Here is a 16,365-nt window from a genome sequence, read left to right on the forward strand (position 1 = left end):
CAGGAGGCTGAGGCAGGAGAATCGCTTGAACCCGCGAGGCGGAGGTTGTGGTGAGCCAAGGCCGAGCCATTGCACTCCAGCCTGGGCAACAAGAGCAACACTCCATCTAAAAAAAAAAGTGTTTGATCCCTTTCCCTGTCATCGTGGTGTGTGTGCATGACTCTGTTCTTTGCCATGCCTTCCCACAAGACTTTTAGAATCAAGTGATTCCCAACCAAGAAACAAAAGCAAAATCGTTGCATTCCCCAGTGGATTCAGATGAAAACTGAGTAATAAAATCAGGTACAATTCTAAGAGGAGACATTGGAAAAAAAAACAAACTGGGTCTAGAAGGAATTTTTACATGAGATGGCACACATATTTAATATTGTATCAAGATCACTATCATGTCACCATATCAAGCTGAAAATGTCACCATCATCTGGACAGTTGGACATGCTGTATTGGAACAATGGTTTTTCTTTTGGTTTCTATGCTCTGCAGTAGGCTGGTTCAGTACTAAATATGTGAGACCTTTTGCTTGGGAAAAAAAGTTTTTGAGTACCCAAGTGATATTTAAGAAAGATTGTCTGAAGTAGGCAAAATTGATTGGCTCAAGAAGGCCTTATAGTTAGTTTTTGTAACCACCCTTTTACTCTAACCTATTCAGATTTCAGAATATCAAAAAGATTGCATAAAGCATTACAGAGATCTGAAATTTAAATTTTTATGTTATTACATTTTAAAAATTGAAAGTGACCCTCCCTTGCCTTTTTTTTAAACTTAGTTATTTAAAACAACTTTTATTGGGTCTAATGAACGTACCATACAAATCCCTGTACAGTTAGAGTGATTATATTCACAAGGTTGCACAGCCATCACTACAGTCTAATTTTATAACTTTTTTTTGTTGTTTTGTTTTTGAGACGGAGTCTCGCTTTGTTGCCCAGGCTGGAGTGCAGTAGCACGATCTCGGTTCACTGCAACCTCCGCCTCCCGGGTTGAAGCGATTCTCTTGCCTCAGCCTCCGGAGCAGCTGAGACTACAGGTGTGTACCACCACGCCCTGCTAATTTTTTTTTGTATTTTTAGTAGAGGTAGGTTTTCACCATGTTAGCCAGGATGGTCTTGATTTCCTGACCTCGTGATCTGCCCGCCTTGGCCTCCCAAAGTGCTGGCCTTACAAGCATGAGCCCCCATGCCTGGCCTTTTAGAACATTTTTATCCTTTCTTAAAGGAAAACTCATCCCCATTAGCAGCCATCTTTGGTCTCCTCTGCCTTCCTCTCTGCCCTCAAGCCCTACGCCGGTACAAATCTATTTTCTGTCTCAATAGATTTTCTTATTCTAGACACTTCGTATAAACGGAATCACAATATGTACCATAGTTATATTTACATTGCCTATGGCGAAATCCTGTATCTACAAAATACAGAAAAGTTAGCTCAGCATGTAGTTCCAGTTCCTCAGGAGGCTGAGTTGGGAGGATTGCTTGAGCCCAGGAGGTGGATATTGCAGTGATCTGAGATTGCGCCACTGTACTCCAGCCTGGGTGATGCAGTGAGACCCTGTCTCAAAAAAAAAGAAAAAAAAAAAATTTGCAGTTTGCAATTTTGATCCCAGTTACAGTCCTGACAAATAAAATATCTGCATTTATGTAGTAGATTCTATACAAATGAAGTTGAATTGAAGGATAAATAAGTAAATAAGTAAGGGTAACCTACTTTTTTTCTGAGTTACTGATTATGATTCTATACTTGGTTTCCTATTTAGTGTATAACCCAAGTTGAACCACAAGAGCAGTTACGTATTCAAAAATTATATGTACTTAATATAAGATTTACCAGGTGGTATAATTTAATTAACCATAAGAACTTCTTTGTTTTTAGTATATTCAACAGAACATAAGAGCAGATTGCTCCAATATTGACAAAATTCTTGAACCACCTGAAGGCCAAGATGAAGGTGTGTGGAAGTATGAACATTTAAGGTAGGTCCTTATGTTACATCAAAATGCTAATAGTTCCTCTCACGAAACTAACTTTCATATTAATGATAATTATGAATTGTAAAATTTACTATGTAACTGCAGACTAAGAAGCCAAATTTTAAAGCTTTGGCATTTTCAGTGTCAGAAGGTTCTCAGCTTTCTTCACTGGTTGTTTCCAGATCAAAGTATGCTACAGAGTCACTCGTTTTGAAAGGTGGTTTCAGAGCTGATAACTTGGACCTGCCTCTGTACCTCTCTACTTTTCTTTTTTTTTGAGATGGAGTCTCACTCTATTGCCCATGTTAGAGTGCAGTGGTGCAATCACTGCTTACTGTGCCTCTACCTCCGAGGCTCAAGTGATCCTCCTACGTCAGCTTCCAGAGTAGCTGGGACTACAGGCGTGTGCCAGCATGCCTCACTAATGTTTTTAGTTTTTGTAGAGACAGGATCTCATTATGTTGCCCAGGCTAGTCTCAATCTCCTGGATTCAAGCAATCTTCCTACCTTATCCTCCCAAAGTATTGAGCCACCCTTTCTACATTTATTGATTTGGGCCTTATTATCCCCACCTTTTTTTTTTTTTAAAAAAAACAGGGTCTTGATCTGTTGCCTAGGCTGGAGTGCAGTGGTGCAATCTTGGCGCGTTGCAGCCTCTGTCTCCCATACTGAAGCAATCCTCCTATCTCAGCCTCCTGAGTAGCTGGGACTACTACTAGTGAATGCCACTAGCCTGTCTAGTTTTTTATATTTTTTGTAGAGACAGGGTTTCACCATGTTGCCTAGGCTGGTCTCAAACTCCGGGGCTTAAGCAATCTGCCCACCTTGGCCTCCCACAGTGCTGGGATTACCACCATGCCAGCCTGGGTTTTATTATCTTATTTCATGGTTTTCCTTAATTGTATCTCTTAACCACTAATACGGTATTTCCATTTCCCCATTTATGCATAACTTTGTGTCATCTATTGTCTTTTTTTTTTTGAGACAGAGTCTCACTCCGTCACCCAAGCTGGAGTGCAGTGGTACAATCCCTGCTCACCACAACCTCTGCCTCCCGGGTTCAAGTGATTCTCCTGCCTCAGCCTCCTGAGTAGCTGGGCTACAGGCATGTGCCACTATGCCCGGCTAATTTTTGTATTTTTAGTAGAGATGGGGTTTCACTATGTTGGCCAGGCTGGTCTCGAACTCCTAACTTCATGATCCGCCCGCCTCGGCCTCCCAAAGTGCTGGTATTACATGCGTGAGCCACCGTGCCCGACTTGTCTTTTTTTTTCCCCCCTTTGTTTCTGTAGAGATGGAGTCTCACTGTGTTGTCCAAGCTGGTCCTGAAATCCTGGGCTCAAGTGATCCTCCCATCTCAGCCTGCCAGAGCACTGGGATTATACAGGCATGAGCCACTGCACTTGGCCACTTTATGTTTTTGTGGAGGATTACTTCTAGTTCCTAGTCTAGGCTTGGTATCTGATAAGTTACCTGTAAATTATTGCAAACTTCCAGTCTTGTCTTTGGTAAATAGAGATTAATTGTAATCCTGAAGTAAGGAGTTTTGGTACTTTTTGTAATACCCTTTGAATGAAAAAATTGATAACTAGTGGATAGGTGGAGATAACTTTAGAAGTAGATATATTCTGAAGTTACTAGGTGTTTCTTGAAATTATAAATTTTCCAGTGCAAATGGGAGCTGGGATGAGTTGACAGATTATTAATAAATATAGAGAGTGCAGTATGTGTTCATTGGGGCTTGTTATTTGTAAGTTGATTTTTAGATAAGTAGAGTAGAAATATGACTTTTCCTGAATAAATTTGACCATGTTTCCTGTGTTGTGTGCCTCAACTTGAAGACAAGGCACTTTAAAAAAATACTTACTTTTTGATGCTGCATGCTTCTTTAGATATGGCCAAGACATTATGTCGTGTCATAACAGTTCAGCAATTTCAGGATGCTAAGACTTCTTTGTACCCTTTGCTGATTTTTAGACAAATTACTTGACTATTTCTAACTTTTTTACATATCTGAATGCACAATAATTGAAAGATGAGTTTGTAGGTATTTTCCCATTTTACAACCCAAGACAGCACTTCAATGTAGTACATCCTTTGCTTTATTTTTAATCAGCCTTGAAAATAACTGCTTTCTTATGCTTTGGCATTAATGATGAAAGTAGGTGAGCATGTTTTTTTCTTTTTCTTTCTTTTTTTTTTCTTGAGACAGGAGTCTCAAGTCTCGCTCTGTCACCAGGCTGGAGTGCAGTGGTGTGATATCCGCTCATTGCAACCTCCGCCACACAGGTTCAAGCAATTCTCCTGCCTCAGCCTCCCAAGTAGCTGGGACTACAGGCGCACGCCACCATGCCCAGCTAATTCTTGTATTTTTAGTAGAAACGGGGTTTCACCATGTTGATGAGGATGTTCTTGCTCTCCTGACCTCGTGATCCGCCTGCCTTGTCCTCCCAAAGTTCTGGGATTACAGGCGTGTGTCACCGTGGTTGGCCTTTTTTTCCATTACAAGCATAATTCCTAACAAATAAGGGCTGATTTTAGTGTACAAGAGTTTTTTTTTTTCAGGTCTAAGAAAACATTTACCTCCCTATTGAACTTATTCTATGAAACATACGTTATATAAAGCATTACATAAAACTTCACATAAAATATTGCTCACAAGTATTTCATTTGTTCTGATGCTATTTTTACTTTTGTTATTTTTTTCTGCTGACCACTTTTTGGACTATCATGTATATATTCTTTTATCTCTTTATTGTATTGTGTATATTTTTATTAGTTGACCAGGAAGAGTTTTGTTTGTTTTTGCATATATCCTTTATTGATTTGAGGCTGTACACTTGCCATTTTTAGTTAATGTAGTTGATTATATAATGATGTTAATTTGAATTGGGTCATGACTTCAGTCAAATCTCCCACTAACTCATATTGAGTCTTAATGATTAGGAAAAGTTACTCCTTTATGCCAGGATACATGTGTGGTTCCTGGAATGTAGGCTGGATTCCAGCTCTGGTTGGTCTCTTCAGCTGCACAACTGTATACATGTTAGCTCTGTATTAAATTAACTTGAAGCTGTAAGTTTTGCATTATTTGCCACAGATGATACCCACAGCACTGCTGAATCAACTTAATTTTGCTATTGGCTGTAAAAGGGTTAGGTTAGGTAAGAAACTTATCACAACCAGTCTTTATTACCACTTAGTGGAAAACAACTAAAAAACACATAACATGCAGCCTACTTGATAGGGGGCAGTAGACGGTGATATGGTGATTTAGAAATAATGTTATTTTTGTAATCTAGGGACAGCATTATTAGGCATCTGGAGAGGAAATGCAGTTACAAACAACTGAAAATTTGACTCTTGCCTTTTTGTTTTCTTCTGTTACAATGTGCAGTAACTAAAGTTTTTCCTACCAAATTTGTTCATATATATCCTGTTTTTTTTCTTTTTTGGAGGGTTTTTTTTTTTTTTTTTTTTGTCTTCTGATTATATAGGTTTTAGCTTTGCATTGTTTTGGGAACCAAAATGATTCAATTTTTTCTGATGAGGAAACATAGTATTGATTTATCTAACTTGATACATTGAACTAAATATTAATAGGTAGGACTTTTGGAGGGAACACGTTCAGTATTTTGACAGCTATAAAACTGTCTTTGTGACATAGAAGATTGTCTTTTTATCACATAACTGTCTAAAACTGATGGCCTTAATGTAATTGTAATGTAATTTTGTTTTTGTTTTTGTTTTTTTTGAGATGGAGCCTTACTCTGTCGCCTAGGCTGGAGTGCAGTAGTGTAATCTCGGCTCACTGCAACCTCTGCCTCCCAGGTTCAAGCAATTCTCCCTTGGCAGCCTCCCAAATAGCTGAGATTACAGGCATCGCCATCATGCCTGGCTAATTTTTGTATTTTTGTGGAGATGGAGTTTCACCATTTTGGCCAGGATGGTCTTGAACTCCTGACCTCAGGTGATTCGCCTGCCTCGGCCTCCCAAAGTGTTGGGATTACAGGCCTGAGCCACCGTGCCCTGCTGTAATTTCTTTGTGTGTTTCTGTATACCAACATTTTATTACCCTCCAGTTGCTGAATTTTTCTACAATACAGAAATTTTCTCATATGCATATATAACTCCTGTGAACATGTGTATACATTTATCTGCATGCAGATCTGATTATTTCATTACAATAGATTCTTAGAAGAATGACTTAGTCAAAAAGTATACACTTCCTAAAAGTCTTGGTAAATATTTCCAAATTACTTCCCTGAAAAATTGTACTAATTTCTAGTATATAAGAGAATGATCAGCTCACTGAACTCTGGTATTGAATGTTATGAGAGTTATTGGTTTTCTATTTTTAATCTGTAAGCCTTTAGAAGAAATGTGTCGTCGTCTGTTCAGCTGGTTTTGATAATGGTAGTGAGGGAGGAGGAATGATACTGATGGGATTCTCGTTTTGCAGCTAATATTCTAAAAATTGCTGTGGAGAATAGATAATGACTTTTTATTTATGTATTTGCATTTTCAGGCAGTTCTGCCTTGAGCTAAATGGACTTGCTGTCAAACTTCAGGTAATATTTTCTTTAAATCAAAGTTGTAATTGAAAGTTCTGATTTTTTTTCTCTGTTTTTATAGCTTAATGTGCTTACAAAAACTTGTCCAAATTTCTAACTTCTAGAATTTGTTATGGAAATATAGTAACCTAAATGATAAGCTTTTTCATTATTATTTTACATATTAAGAAATTAATTATTTTTAACAGAGTGAATGCCATCCAGATACTTGCACACAAATGACAGCAACTGAACAATGGATTTTTCTTTGTGCAGCTCATAAAACTCCAAAAGAGGTGAGGATTTATGAAATCGAGTAACTAATAAAATAATTATAGCCTAAACCTCTCTCAAGACAATGGTAGACAAGTTTTTAGGGTTTTAGTTCACTGTTTATTTTGCTATTTCATTTTGAGTTGCTTGTTGTGAGGTTATTACTGCAGCGCTATTTTAGGATTTCTTATGATAAGCATCATTTTTCATGATTGGGCAATTACATGGGCTAGAACTCACTTCATGATCCACTGGCTATTACAGATTAACATCTATCACATTGTGCTGATATCTACTGTGTAATGATTGAGATACACCTATTTAGGTTTTTGTTCAGATTATTTCTTTTGATAAGAAGAACTATTGATTATTCTTTGATGCCTAGTTTAAATAGAGATGTTACTTTTGAGCTTTTAAATATTCATGTTGTTTTTCTCCTTACTTAGTTTTTATCAAGGTAAGACTATAGGCCGTAGCAGTTTTTTGTGTTTTTTTTGTTTTGTTTTTTTGAGATGGATTCTTACTCTGTTGTCCAGGTTGGAGTACAGAGGTGTGATCTCAGTTCACTGCAACCTCTGTCTCCCAGATTCAAGAGATTCTTGTGCATCAGCCTCCTGAGTGGCTGAGATTACAGGCATGCGCCACCATGCCAGGCTAATTTTTATATTTTTAGTAGAGATGGGGTTTTGCTGTATTGGCAAGCCTGGTCTCAAACTCCTGACCTCAAGTAATCTGCCCACCTCAGTCTCCCAAAGTGCTGGGATTATAGATGTGAACCACTGTACCTGGCTTACTATACTTTTTCTTATTTATTAATTTTTTACTTTTTCTTATTTTAAAAACTTCTTCATATCATTTGATACCCAGTGTACTTTTCCTTAGTTGTCTCAAAAATAGTCTTTACAACTGGGTTGTTTAAAGTATGCATTGCTTTTCCCTTAATCTGTATTCCCATTTAATCTGTTACAATTACTTTTTACTTGACACTGACTCATTGGGGATATTGGGTTAGGCCGATTCTGTAGAATCACAGACCTCGAAGTGGTCATTATATTGATAGACTTCTAAGGCTTGAAGACAAGTGAGGCCCTAGTTGCAAAAATCAGTATCTGGTGTTTTTTGTTTCAAAAAGGATAAATGCTCCAAAATAAGGAGTATTTGGTACCTAAGAGAGTAGTACTTATTTGGAAGACTGATTTCATTCAGGATGTTACATTTTTGTGTTAATTAATTGAAGCAGTATTAAGATTGTATCTGTCTGCATCTGGGAAAATCCACATAGTGGTTTCATTGATAATTCTCTGAAGTTGGCTACTTAATGTAGTGAATGATGTGATTATTGCAATTAGGAAACTGAATCAAGAAGGCTGAATCAAGGCTAGTTTTGTTCTGGCACATAGTAATGATGTATTATTCTTTCTTTAGAGTGGAAGTGATACCCAGTTTGTGATGTGTTATGACTCTTAAATATACTGTCATTCTCATATCCACTTCTTTCTTGATTAATATTAAATGAAAGGATAGTCATTAGCATTAAGACCTGTAAATGAGTCTTAGAATTGCAGCATTGCTTGCTGAAGTCCAGATCTATTGAACTGGCCATGTGTCAAGGGAGGGTGATAGTAGGATTTCCAAGTGGTAGTTATATTGAATGGAATTACTGTAAAAATACAAACAAAAGAACAATTTGAAAGGACACTTTCTGAACTCTTTTCAAATAACTGCTTAGTCAGGAAACTATAGGAACTGACAAACTAAGCTAAGAAAATTGCTCTCATGGATTAAAATCACTAGGTAGATTCTGAAGTGAGAGAAGCAGAATACTTAGCACCGATAATCGTTTATTCAGTATCCTTGAGAATTAAAGAGAGACATTCAGCATATAGAGTAAATTATACAAATAGTGCTTCTAGGCAACAAACATTATAACTTACTGTCTGCAAGCCCTCACAGTCACATGCTGATTGTGATCACTTACAGTAGCATTATGATTATATATTTGGAAAAATACAATATGTAAATTTGTAAACACCATTACGTAGTATTTTGTAACCTGCTATATTTTGCCATCTTTTTGCTGTTATAACTGTTACAGATTAGGAATAGTTACCTAGAATTAATTGGGGGAAGGTGAAGGGAAGGCAGCGAAAACAAGGCAAAATGTCATCCAAATTAAGAAAAATTCAGAAACCAGTTAAAGGTCTAAAGATAGAGTGATATGGTAACCCATGAGTCACATGTAGCTGTGTAGCACTTGAAATGTGGGTAGTCAAAATTGAAATGTGCTGTAAACACAAAATAAATACTGGATTTCGAAGACAGTAAGGCCGGGTGCAGTGGCTCACGCCTGTAATCCCAGCACTTTGGGAGGCCAAAGTGGGTGGGTCACCCGAGGTCAGGAGTTCGAGACCAGCCTAGCCAACATGGTAAAACCCCATCTCTACTAAAAATACAAAAAATTAGCTCAGTGTGATGGTGTGCACATGTAGTCCCAGCTACTTGGGAGACTGAGGTGGGAGAATCACCTGAGCCCAAGGGCTCAAGGTTGAAGTAAGCAAAGATCACACCACTACACTCCAGCCTATGTGACAGAGAGAAACCATGTCTCAAAAAAAGATTCAGAAATGGCCAGTAAGCACATGAAAAGATGCTCAACATTAGTTATTAAGGCAGATCTCAAAACCACAGACAGTTAATGTGAGGGTTGTGCATTATTGTTAAGCTGATTAACATTGTCTCCCCTACAACCATGCTTGATTAGAAAAAGGGAAACAACTCTGGGAATGGAGAAACAAAATGTAGCATAGACATACAATGGAATATTATAAAACCGTGAAAGGAAATGAAGTTCTGATACATGCTACAACATAGATGAACCTTTAAAATCCAGTATGTATTATGTGGAGTGAAACAAGTCAAATGCAAAAGGACAGATACTGTAGCATTCCACTTATCTAGAGTGAATAAATTATTATAGACAGAAGGTAGTTAGATAAATTGAATTTATCACATTCAGTATAACTACCACATGCCAAAGGATGGGAGGTGTGGGAAGTTAGTGCTTAAGGGTAATAGACTTATTTATTTATTTATTTATTTATTTTATTTTATTTTTTTTTGGAGACAAGAGTCTTGCTCTGTTGCCCAGGCTGGAGTGCAGTGGCGCAATCTCGGCTCACTGCAACCTCCACCTCCCAGGTTCAGGCAATTCTCCTGTCTCAGCTTCCCAAGTAACTGGGATTACAGGCATGTGCCACCTCACCTGGCTAATTTTTGTATTTTTAGTAGAGACATGGTTTCCACCATGTTGGCCAGGCTGGCCTCAAACTCCTGACCTCATGTGATCCTCCCACCTCGGCCTCCTAAAGTGCTGGAATTATAGGTGTGAGCCACTGCGCCCAGCCGAGTTTCTTTTTTTTCTTCTTCTTCTTTTTTTTTTTTTTTTTTTTTTTTTTTTTTTTTGAGACGGAGTCTCGCTCTGTCGCCCAGGCTGGAGTGCAGTGGCGCGATCTCGGCTCACTGCAAGCTCCGCCTCCCGGGTTCACGCCATTCTCCTGCCTCAGCCTCCCGAGTAGCTGGGACTACAGGCGCCCACAACCGCGCCCGGCTAATTTTTTGTATTTTTAGTAGAGACGGGGTTTCACCGTGGTCTCGATCTCCTGACCTTGTGATCCGCCCGCCTCGGCCTCCCAAAGTGCTGGGATTACAGGCGTGAGCCACCGCGCCCGGCCATTTTTTTTTTTTTTTTTAAGAGAGTATCACTCTGTCGCCCAGGCTGGAGTGCAGTGGCGCAATCTCGGCTCACTGTAGCCCCCACCTCCCAGGCTCAAGCAGTTCTCTGCCTCAGGCTCCTGAATAGCTGGGACAACAGGTGTGCACCACCATGCCTGGCTAATTTTTGTATTTTTAGTAGAGATGGAGTTTCACCATGTTGACCAGGTTGGTCTCAAACTCCTGGTGTCAAGTGATCCACCTGCCTTGGCCTCCCAGTGTGCTGGGATTATAGGCGTGAGCCACCATGCCTGGCCATAATAGTTTCTGTTTGGGAGTTGGAAACAGTGATGATGATTGCACAATATTGTAAATTAATGCCACTAAATTGTACATTTAAAAATGGTCAAAATAGCTGTCCGGGCTTGGTGGCTCATTCCTGTAATCCCAGCACTTCAGGAGGCCGAGGTGGGTGGATCATGAGGTCAGGAGATCGAGACCATCCTGGCTAACAAGGTGAAACCCTGTCTCTACTAAAAATACAAAAAATTAGCCAGGCATGGTGGCATGTGCCTGTAGTCTCAGCTACTGGGAGGCTGAGGCAGGAGAATGGCATGAACCCTGGAGGCGGAGCTTGCAGTGAGTGGCGATCACGCCACTGCACTCCAGCCTGGGCGACAGAGTGAGAGTCCTTCCCCCCTCCCAAAAAAAGGGGGTCAAAATGGAAAAATTTGTGTTGTATGTATTTTACTACAGTTTTTTAAAATGTTAAGGAAAAAGCACCAAAACCCCAAATGGCATATACTTTCACACCCACTATAATGGCTAAAATAGAAAAGAGACAATAACAAGTGCTGGGTGAGATGTGAAGTGGAACCCCTAAACATTGATGATGGGATTGTAAAATGCTTCAGCTATTTTGAAAAACAGTTTGGAAGTTCCTTAAAATGGTTAAGCATAGAGTTGCATATGACCTGGGAATTCCACTCCTTGATATGTAGTTCCCCCAAAATGAAGACATATCTGCATAAAGACTTGTATATGAATATTCACAGTCACATTATTTATGATAGCCAAAAAATGGAAACAACCAAATATCCATCAACTGATGAATGGATAAGCAAAATGTATTGCAGCCATCTCCTCAGTATCCTCAAAGGATTGGTCCCAGGACCCCCGTGAATACCAAAAACACAGATACCAAAGTCTCTTATGTAAAATGGCGTAGTATTTGCGTATGACCTATGCACATCCTCCTATATACTTTAAATCATCTCTAGATTACGTATAATACTGAATACAATGTAAATGCTATGTAAATAGTTGTTATACTATATTTCTTAATTTGTATTTTTTTTTTGTTATGGGGTTTTAAAAAGTAGTTTTGATCTGGTTGGTTAAATCTGTAGATGCAAAGTGCTGACTGTATATGTATATTATTCAGCCATAAAAAGGAATGAAGTCTTAAAGGGAGAAACATACAGTACAGCATTTTGTATATATTTAAAACATTAAAGGCTAAAAAGTTTTGAATTTTAAAAAAAGGAATGAAGTATTGATTCATGCTACACCAGGGATAAGCCTTGAAAACGTAATAGAAGCCAGACACAAAATACCACTTATTATATTATTTCATTTTAACGAAATATCCAGAATAGGCAAATCCTGTGAAACAGAAACTAGATTAGTTTTTGCTTAGGGCTGGGGGAAGGAGAGAATGGGAAGTGACTGCTAATTTGTTCAAGGTTTCTTTCTGGGATGCTGAAATGTTCTGAAATTTAATGGTAATGGTTGCACAATTTCGTGAATATACTAGAAACTACTGAATTTTTACGAGCAAATTTTAGTTGTATCAATTATATCTTAAAAGTCAAAAAGTAGCCCATTAATTTTATATCAATTACCTTCTGAAATGGTAATTTTGGATATAGTGGGTCAAACTACAATATTAAAATTAATTTCACCTCTTTCACGTTACCTTTTTAATGTATCTCTTAGAAAGTTAATTAATTTTTTGAGATGGAATCTTACCCTGTTATCCAGGCTGGAATGCAGTGGCCTGATCTTGGCTTACTTCAACCTTGACCTCCTGTGCTCAAGCAATCCTCCTGTCTCAGCCTTCTTGGTAGCTGGGACTACAGTCGTGTGCCACCATGTCGGGCTAATTTTTCAAATTTTTTGTAGAGATAGGGGCATCTCCCTGTGTTGCCTGCGCTGGTCTTGAACTCCTGGACTCAATGATCTTCCCACTTTGGCCTCCTGAAGTGCTGGAATTACAGGCGTGAGCTACCACGTTGGGCCTAGAAAATTTAAAATTAAATATATGGCTTGCATTATACAGTTGACCCTTGAACAACTCTGGATGCCAACCCTCTGTGCAGTTGAAAATCTTGAGTATAACTTTTGACTCCCCCAAAACTTAATTACCAATAGCCTACTGTTGATTGGAAGCCTTACCGATAATAGTTAATTGACACACATTTTGTATGTTCTATGAATTATATAGTGTATTGCAATGAAGTAAACTAGAGAAAAGAAAATGTTATTGAGAAAATCATGGGAGGATCGCTTGAGGCCAGGAGTTCGGCCTGGTCAACATAGTGAGACCTTTCTTTCTTTCTTTTTTTTTTTTTAAGAAAAATCATAAGGAAGAGAAAGTATATTTGCTGTTCATTAAGTGGATCATTATAAAGGTCTTCCTTGTTGTGTTCATGTCGTTGAGTAGGCTGAGGAGAAAGAGAAGTGGGGTTGGTCTTGCCGTCTCTGGGAAAATCTGAGCATAAGTAGATTTATGCAGTTCAAACCTGTGTTGTTCAAGGGTCTGCTGTATTCCTCTTGATGGTTCTGGTTTAAAGGTTGTAAAACTCCCATGGTGTACCCAAATGACAAATATGAGAAATACAGTGACTTGGGATATTTGCTTTTGACCAACTCATCTGTGGTCACGTATCTGGAGAAAGGTAGTTTTTTTCAATAAATATTGCTCGTGGTACTGTTTTTGGCAATGACTCCACTAATCAAAAATTCCTATGGATATATTGTTAGAAAAATACTTCTTTTTTGTTAGATAATTTTTTAGTGCCATGGCACTAAGCCATATTTAGTAGTTATTAAACTGTATTTCTAAGTGACAGTTTCAGTCTGAAACTTGCAAAATAATCTAATTACTGGGTAGAGTCATTGAGCTAGACTCATTGTTACTCCTTCCTTTAGTTGTTTTTTCCTTCTGGTTGACTCCCTGGTTTGTTTCTAGACTGCTTTCCCCTTGATGCTGCTCCCTGTCAGCCCCTCAGGAGGACTGGAGGAGGACAATTACTTTGCAGTTTTGTTTTTCCTTTAATAAATTTACTGAGTTGCCATGAGACAGTGTTTCATTGTTTCTTTTTTTCAGTGTTTCTGATAAATGGAACAGAATTAAGTCAGATTTGTTAAACTATAAGGAAACTTTGATATTTCATGTTAAAATTCAAAGGTGATTTGGGAGAAAGTTCTTTAGAGGGCTGCTAGATTGATAATAGAGTACCAAGGACATAGTAAGGGATATTGTTTAGGATATAAGAAGGCATCCCTGGAGAGACCAGAAATAAATCAGGATTCTTCTTATCTGTAGTTGTTGTTTTCTTGTAGGTATGATGTTGGGAATAAAAATGGGAGACTGGTTTATGTATCATCTAGAATTGTGATATGATTCAAGGGGATAATAAACCTTACTTATTAATATGACATATTTTACAAGCATTCGTAAGGAACTTTTTTCTTATAACATGCTCATGTCTTTGGAATAAGGTATACCCATATAATGAATATATCTAACCTAAGAGAGAGCTCTTTGTTGATGCATTTCTATATTCTTTCTTTTGTAGTGTCCTGCTATAGACTATACTAGACACACACTTGATGGTGCTGCATGTCTTCTGAATAGCAATAAATATTTTCCCAGCAGGTAATGGAAACTTTTAAACATAATGTTAAACATTTTTGATTTAATTTATAAGATTAGTATTTTAAAAGTAACATTAGGTTGCTTGTTAATGCATTTTTGTATTTTTTTTTTTAGCTATTGTATTTTGGCTTGTTTATTCAAGTTTTGAAATTAGGACTGTAGTTAAACAGCAGGACTCGGCTGTCAAAGCTCAAGGCCAGTTCAATCTAAGGCTAGCACCTGTTCATGTTTGTCATTCTGCAGAGCTCTCCCTCTCATACTTTAGCGTTGGGATATGTATATACTTGCTCACTTGAATCTCTATGATAGTTAGACTCGGCCTCCCTTTATGTAGTATGCCTAAAGAGCAGACTTTCCGGCCGGGCGCAGGCTCACGCGTGTAATCCCAGCACTTTGGGAAGCTGAGGTGGGCAGATCACCTGAGATCGGGAGTTCAAGACCAGCCTGACCAACATGTAGAAACCCCTTCTCTACTAAAAATACAAAATGAGCCGGGCGTGGTGACGAGTGCCTGTAATCCCAGCTATTTGGGAGGCTGACGCAGGAGAATCGCTTGAACCCAGGAGGCAGAGGTTGTGATGAGCCAAGATCGCGCCATTGCACTCCAGCCGGAGCAACAAGAGTGAAACTCTGTCTCAAAAAAAAAAAAAGAGAGCAGACTTTCCTAAGTTGAACTATTTGTTTTTGAAAAATTCCTTATCCTTGCTCATTGATTTTTAAGATCTGAGAAGTCGGATCTTAAATATATTATGTAATATATTATCGGTGAAGTTTGTGAATGCCTTTTATTTTATTAAGGTATTTGTTACCAGATGGATAGATTTGGAGATTTTTCCCCCCAAATATGATTAGCTTCAAAGAGCTCGTATAAAATATGTTAAGAAAAATACTGGTTTTTGGCCTTAATATTCTGTGTATACATATTTTAAAAAAGGATATCAGAAATATGCAGACAATTTCAATTTTAAATAAACAATTTTAATTTTTCTCTCTCTCTTTTTTTTATATATGGAGTCTTGCTCACCCAGGCTGGAGTGCAGTGACGCAATCTCAGCTCACTGCAACCTCTGCCTCCCGGGTTCAAGCGATTCTTCTGCCTCAGCCTCACGGGTAGCTGGGATTACAGGTGCCTGCCACCATGCCTTGCTAATTTTTGTATTTTTTAGTAGAGATGGAGTTTCACCATGTTGGCCAGGCTGGTCTTGAACCCTGACCTCAGGTGATCCACCTGCCTCAGCCTGTCAAAATGCTGGGATTACAGACGTGAGCCACCACACCCGACCTTAATTTCTTTAAAAAAAAAAAAAAGAAAAGAAAGAATAACCTAGTTCTGTAAAAGAAAACAATAATTCCTTTCAGGAGTTTTAATCGCCTCTAGTGGACAATGTATTAATGTTGGAAATAGATGTTTTAGTAAATTTTGAAATGTCAGGGACTTATTCTAACTGCGTTAAACTTTTACAAAGTTTCAAAACTATAATGCTGAATTTAACTTAGGCCCTGTGATTAGGTAGAGAGAACACTGGCCCAGAAGTGAGGAGTAGGGGCTCCAGGCATTTACTCGCAGTGTGACCTCAGAGTAGTCACTTATTTTCCCTACGTGTCAGTTTCTACACTTGTAAACTGAGAAAATTGGACTATATTGTTCCTAAGATTCCATCCAGTTCTAAGAATCTATGGTTTCTTTTCTACTTCTAGAGTTAGCATAAAGGAATCATCTGTAGCGAAACTAGGATCAGTATGCCGTAGGATTTACAGAATATTTTCACATGCTTATTTTCATCATCGGCAGATATTTGATGAATATGAAGTAAGTATATTTCACTAATTAATCTTGATACATTCTTATCAGAATGACCATAATATATATTGATGTTATTTCTAGTCTTTTGGTTTGGGATAGTGAATTAAAATAATATTT

At 38.2% G+C, this 16,365-nt stretch overlaps 1 protein-coding gene across 3 annotated transcripts in view; it reads left to right on the forward strand.

The window, feature by feature from the left end:
• The window catches only part of MOB4 (MOB family member 4, phocein), a 35,568-nt gene that overhangs the window by 17,040 nt on the left and 2,163 nt on the right, over nucleotides 1-16,365 (forward strand). For all 3 annotated transcript variants that reach the window (NM_001257738.1, XM_015131737.3, XM_015131738.3), the window contains 5 exon segments: nucleotides 1,867-1,967; nucleotides 6,493-6,535; nucleotides 6,727-6,813; nucleotides 14,365-14,444; nucleotides 16,143-16,254. In NM_001257738.1, the coding sequence (NP_001244667.1) occupies nucleotides 1,867-1,967; nucleotides 6,493-6,535; nucleotides 6,727-6,813; nucleotides 14,365-14,444; nucleotides 16,143-16,254 (423 nt within the window).

This window comes from Macaca mulatta, chromosome 12, assembly GCF_049350105.2.
Source record: "Macaca mulatta isolate MMU2019108-1 chromosome 12, T2T-MMU8v2.0, whole genome shotgun sequence".
In the NCBI taxonomy this organism is placed as follows: Eukaryota; Metazoa; Chordata; class Mammalia; order Primates; family Cercopithecidae; genus Macaca; species Macaca mulatta.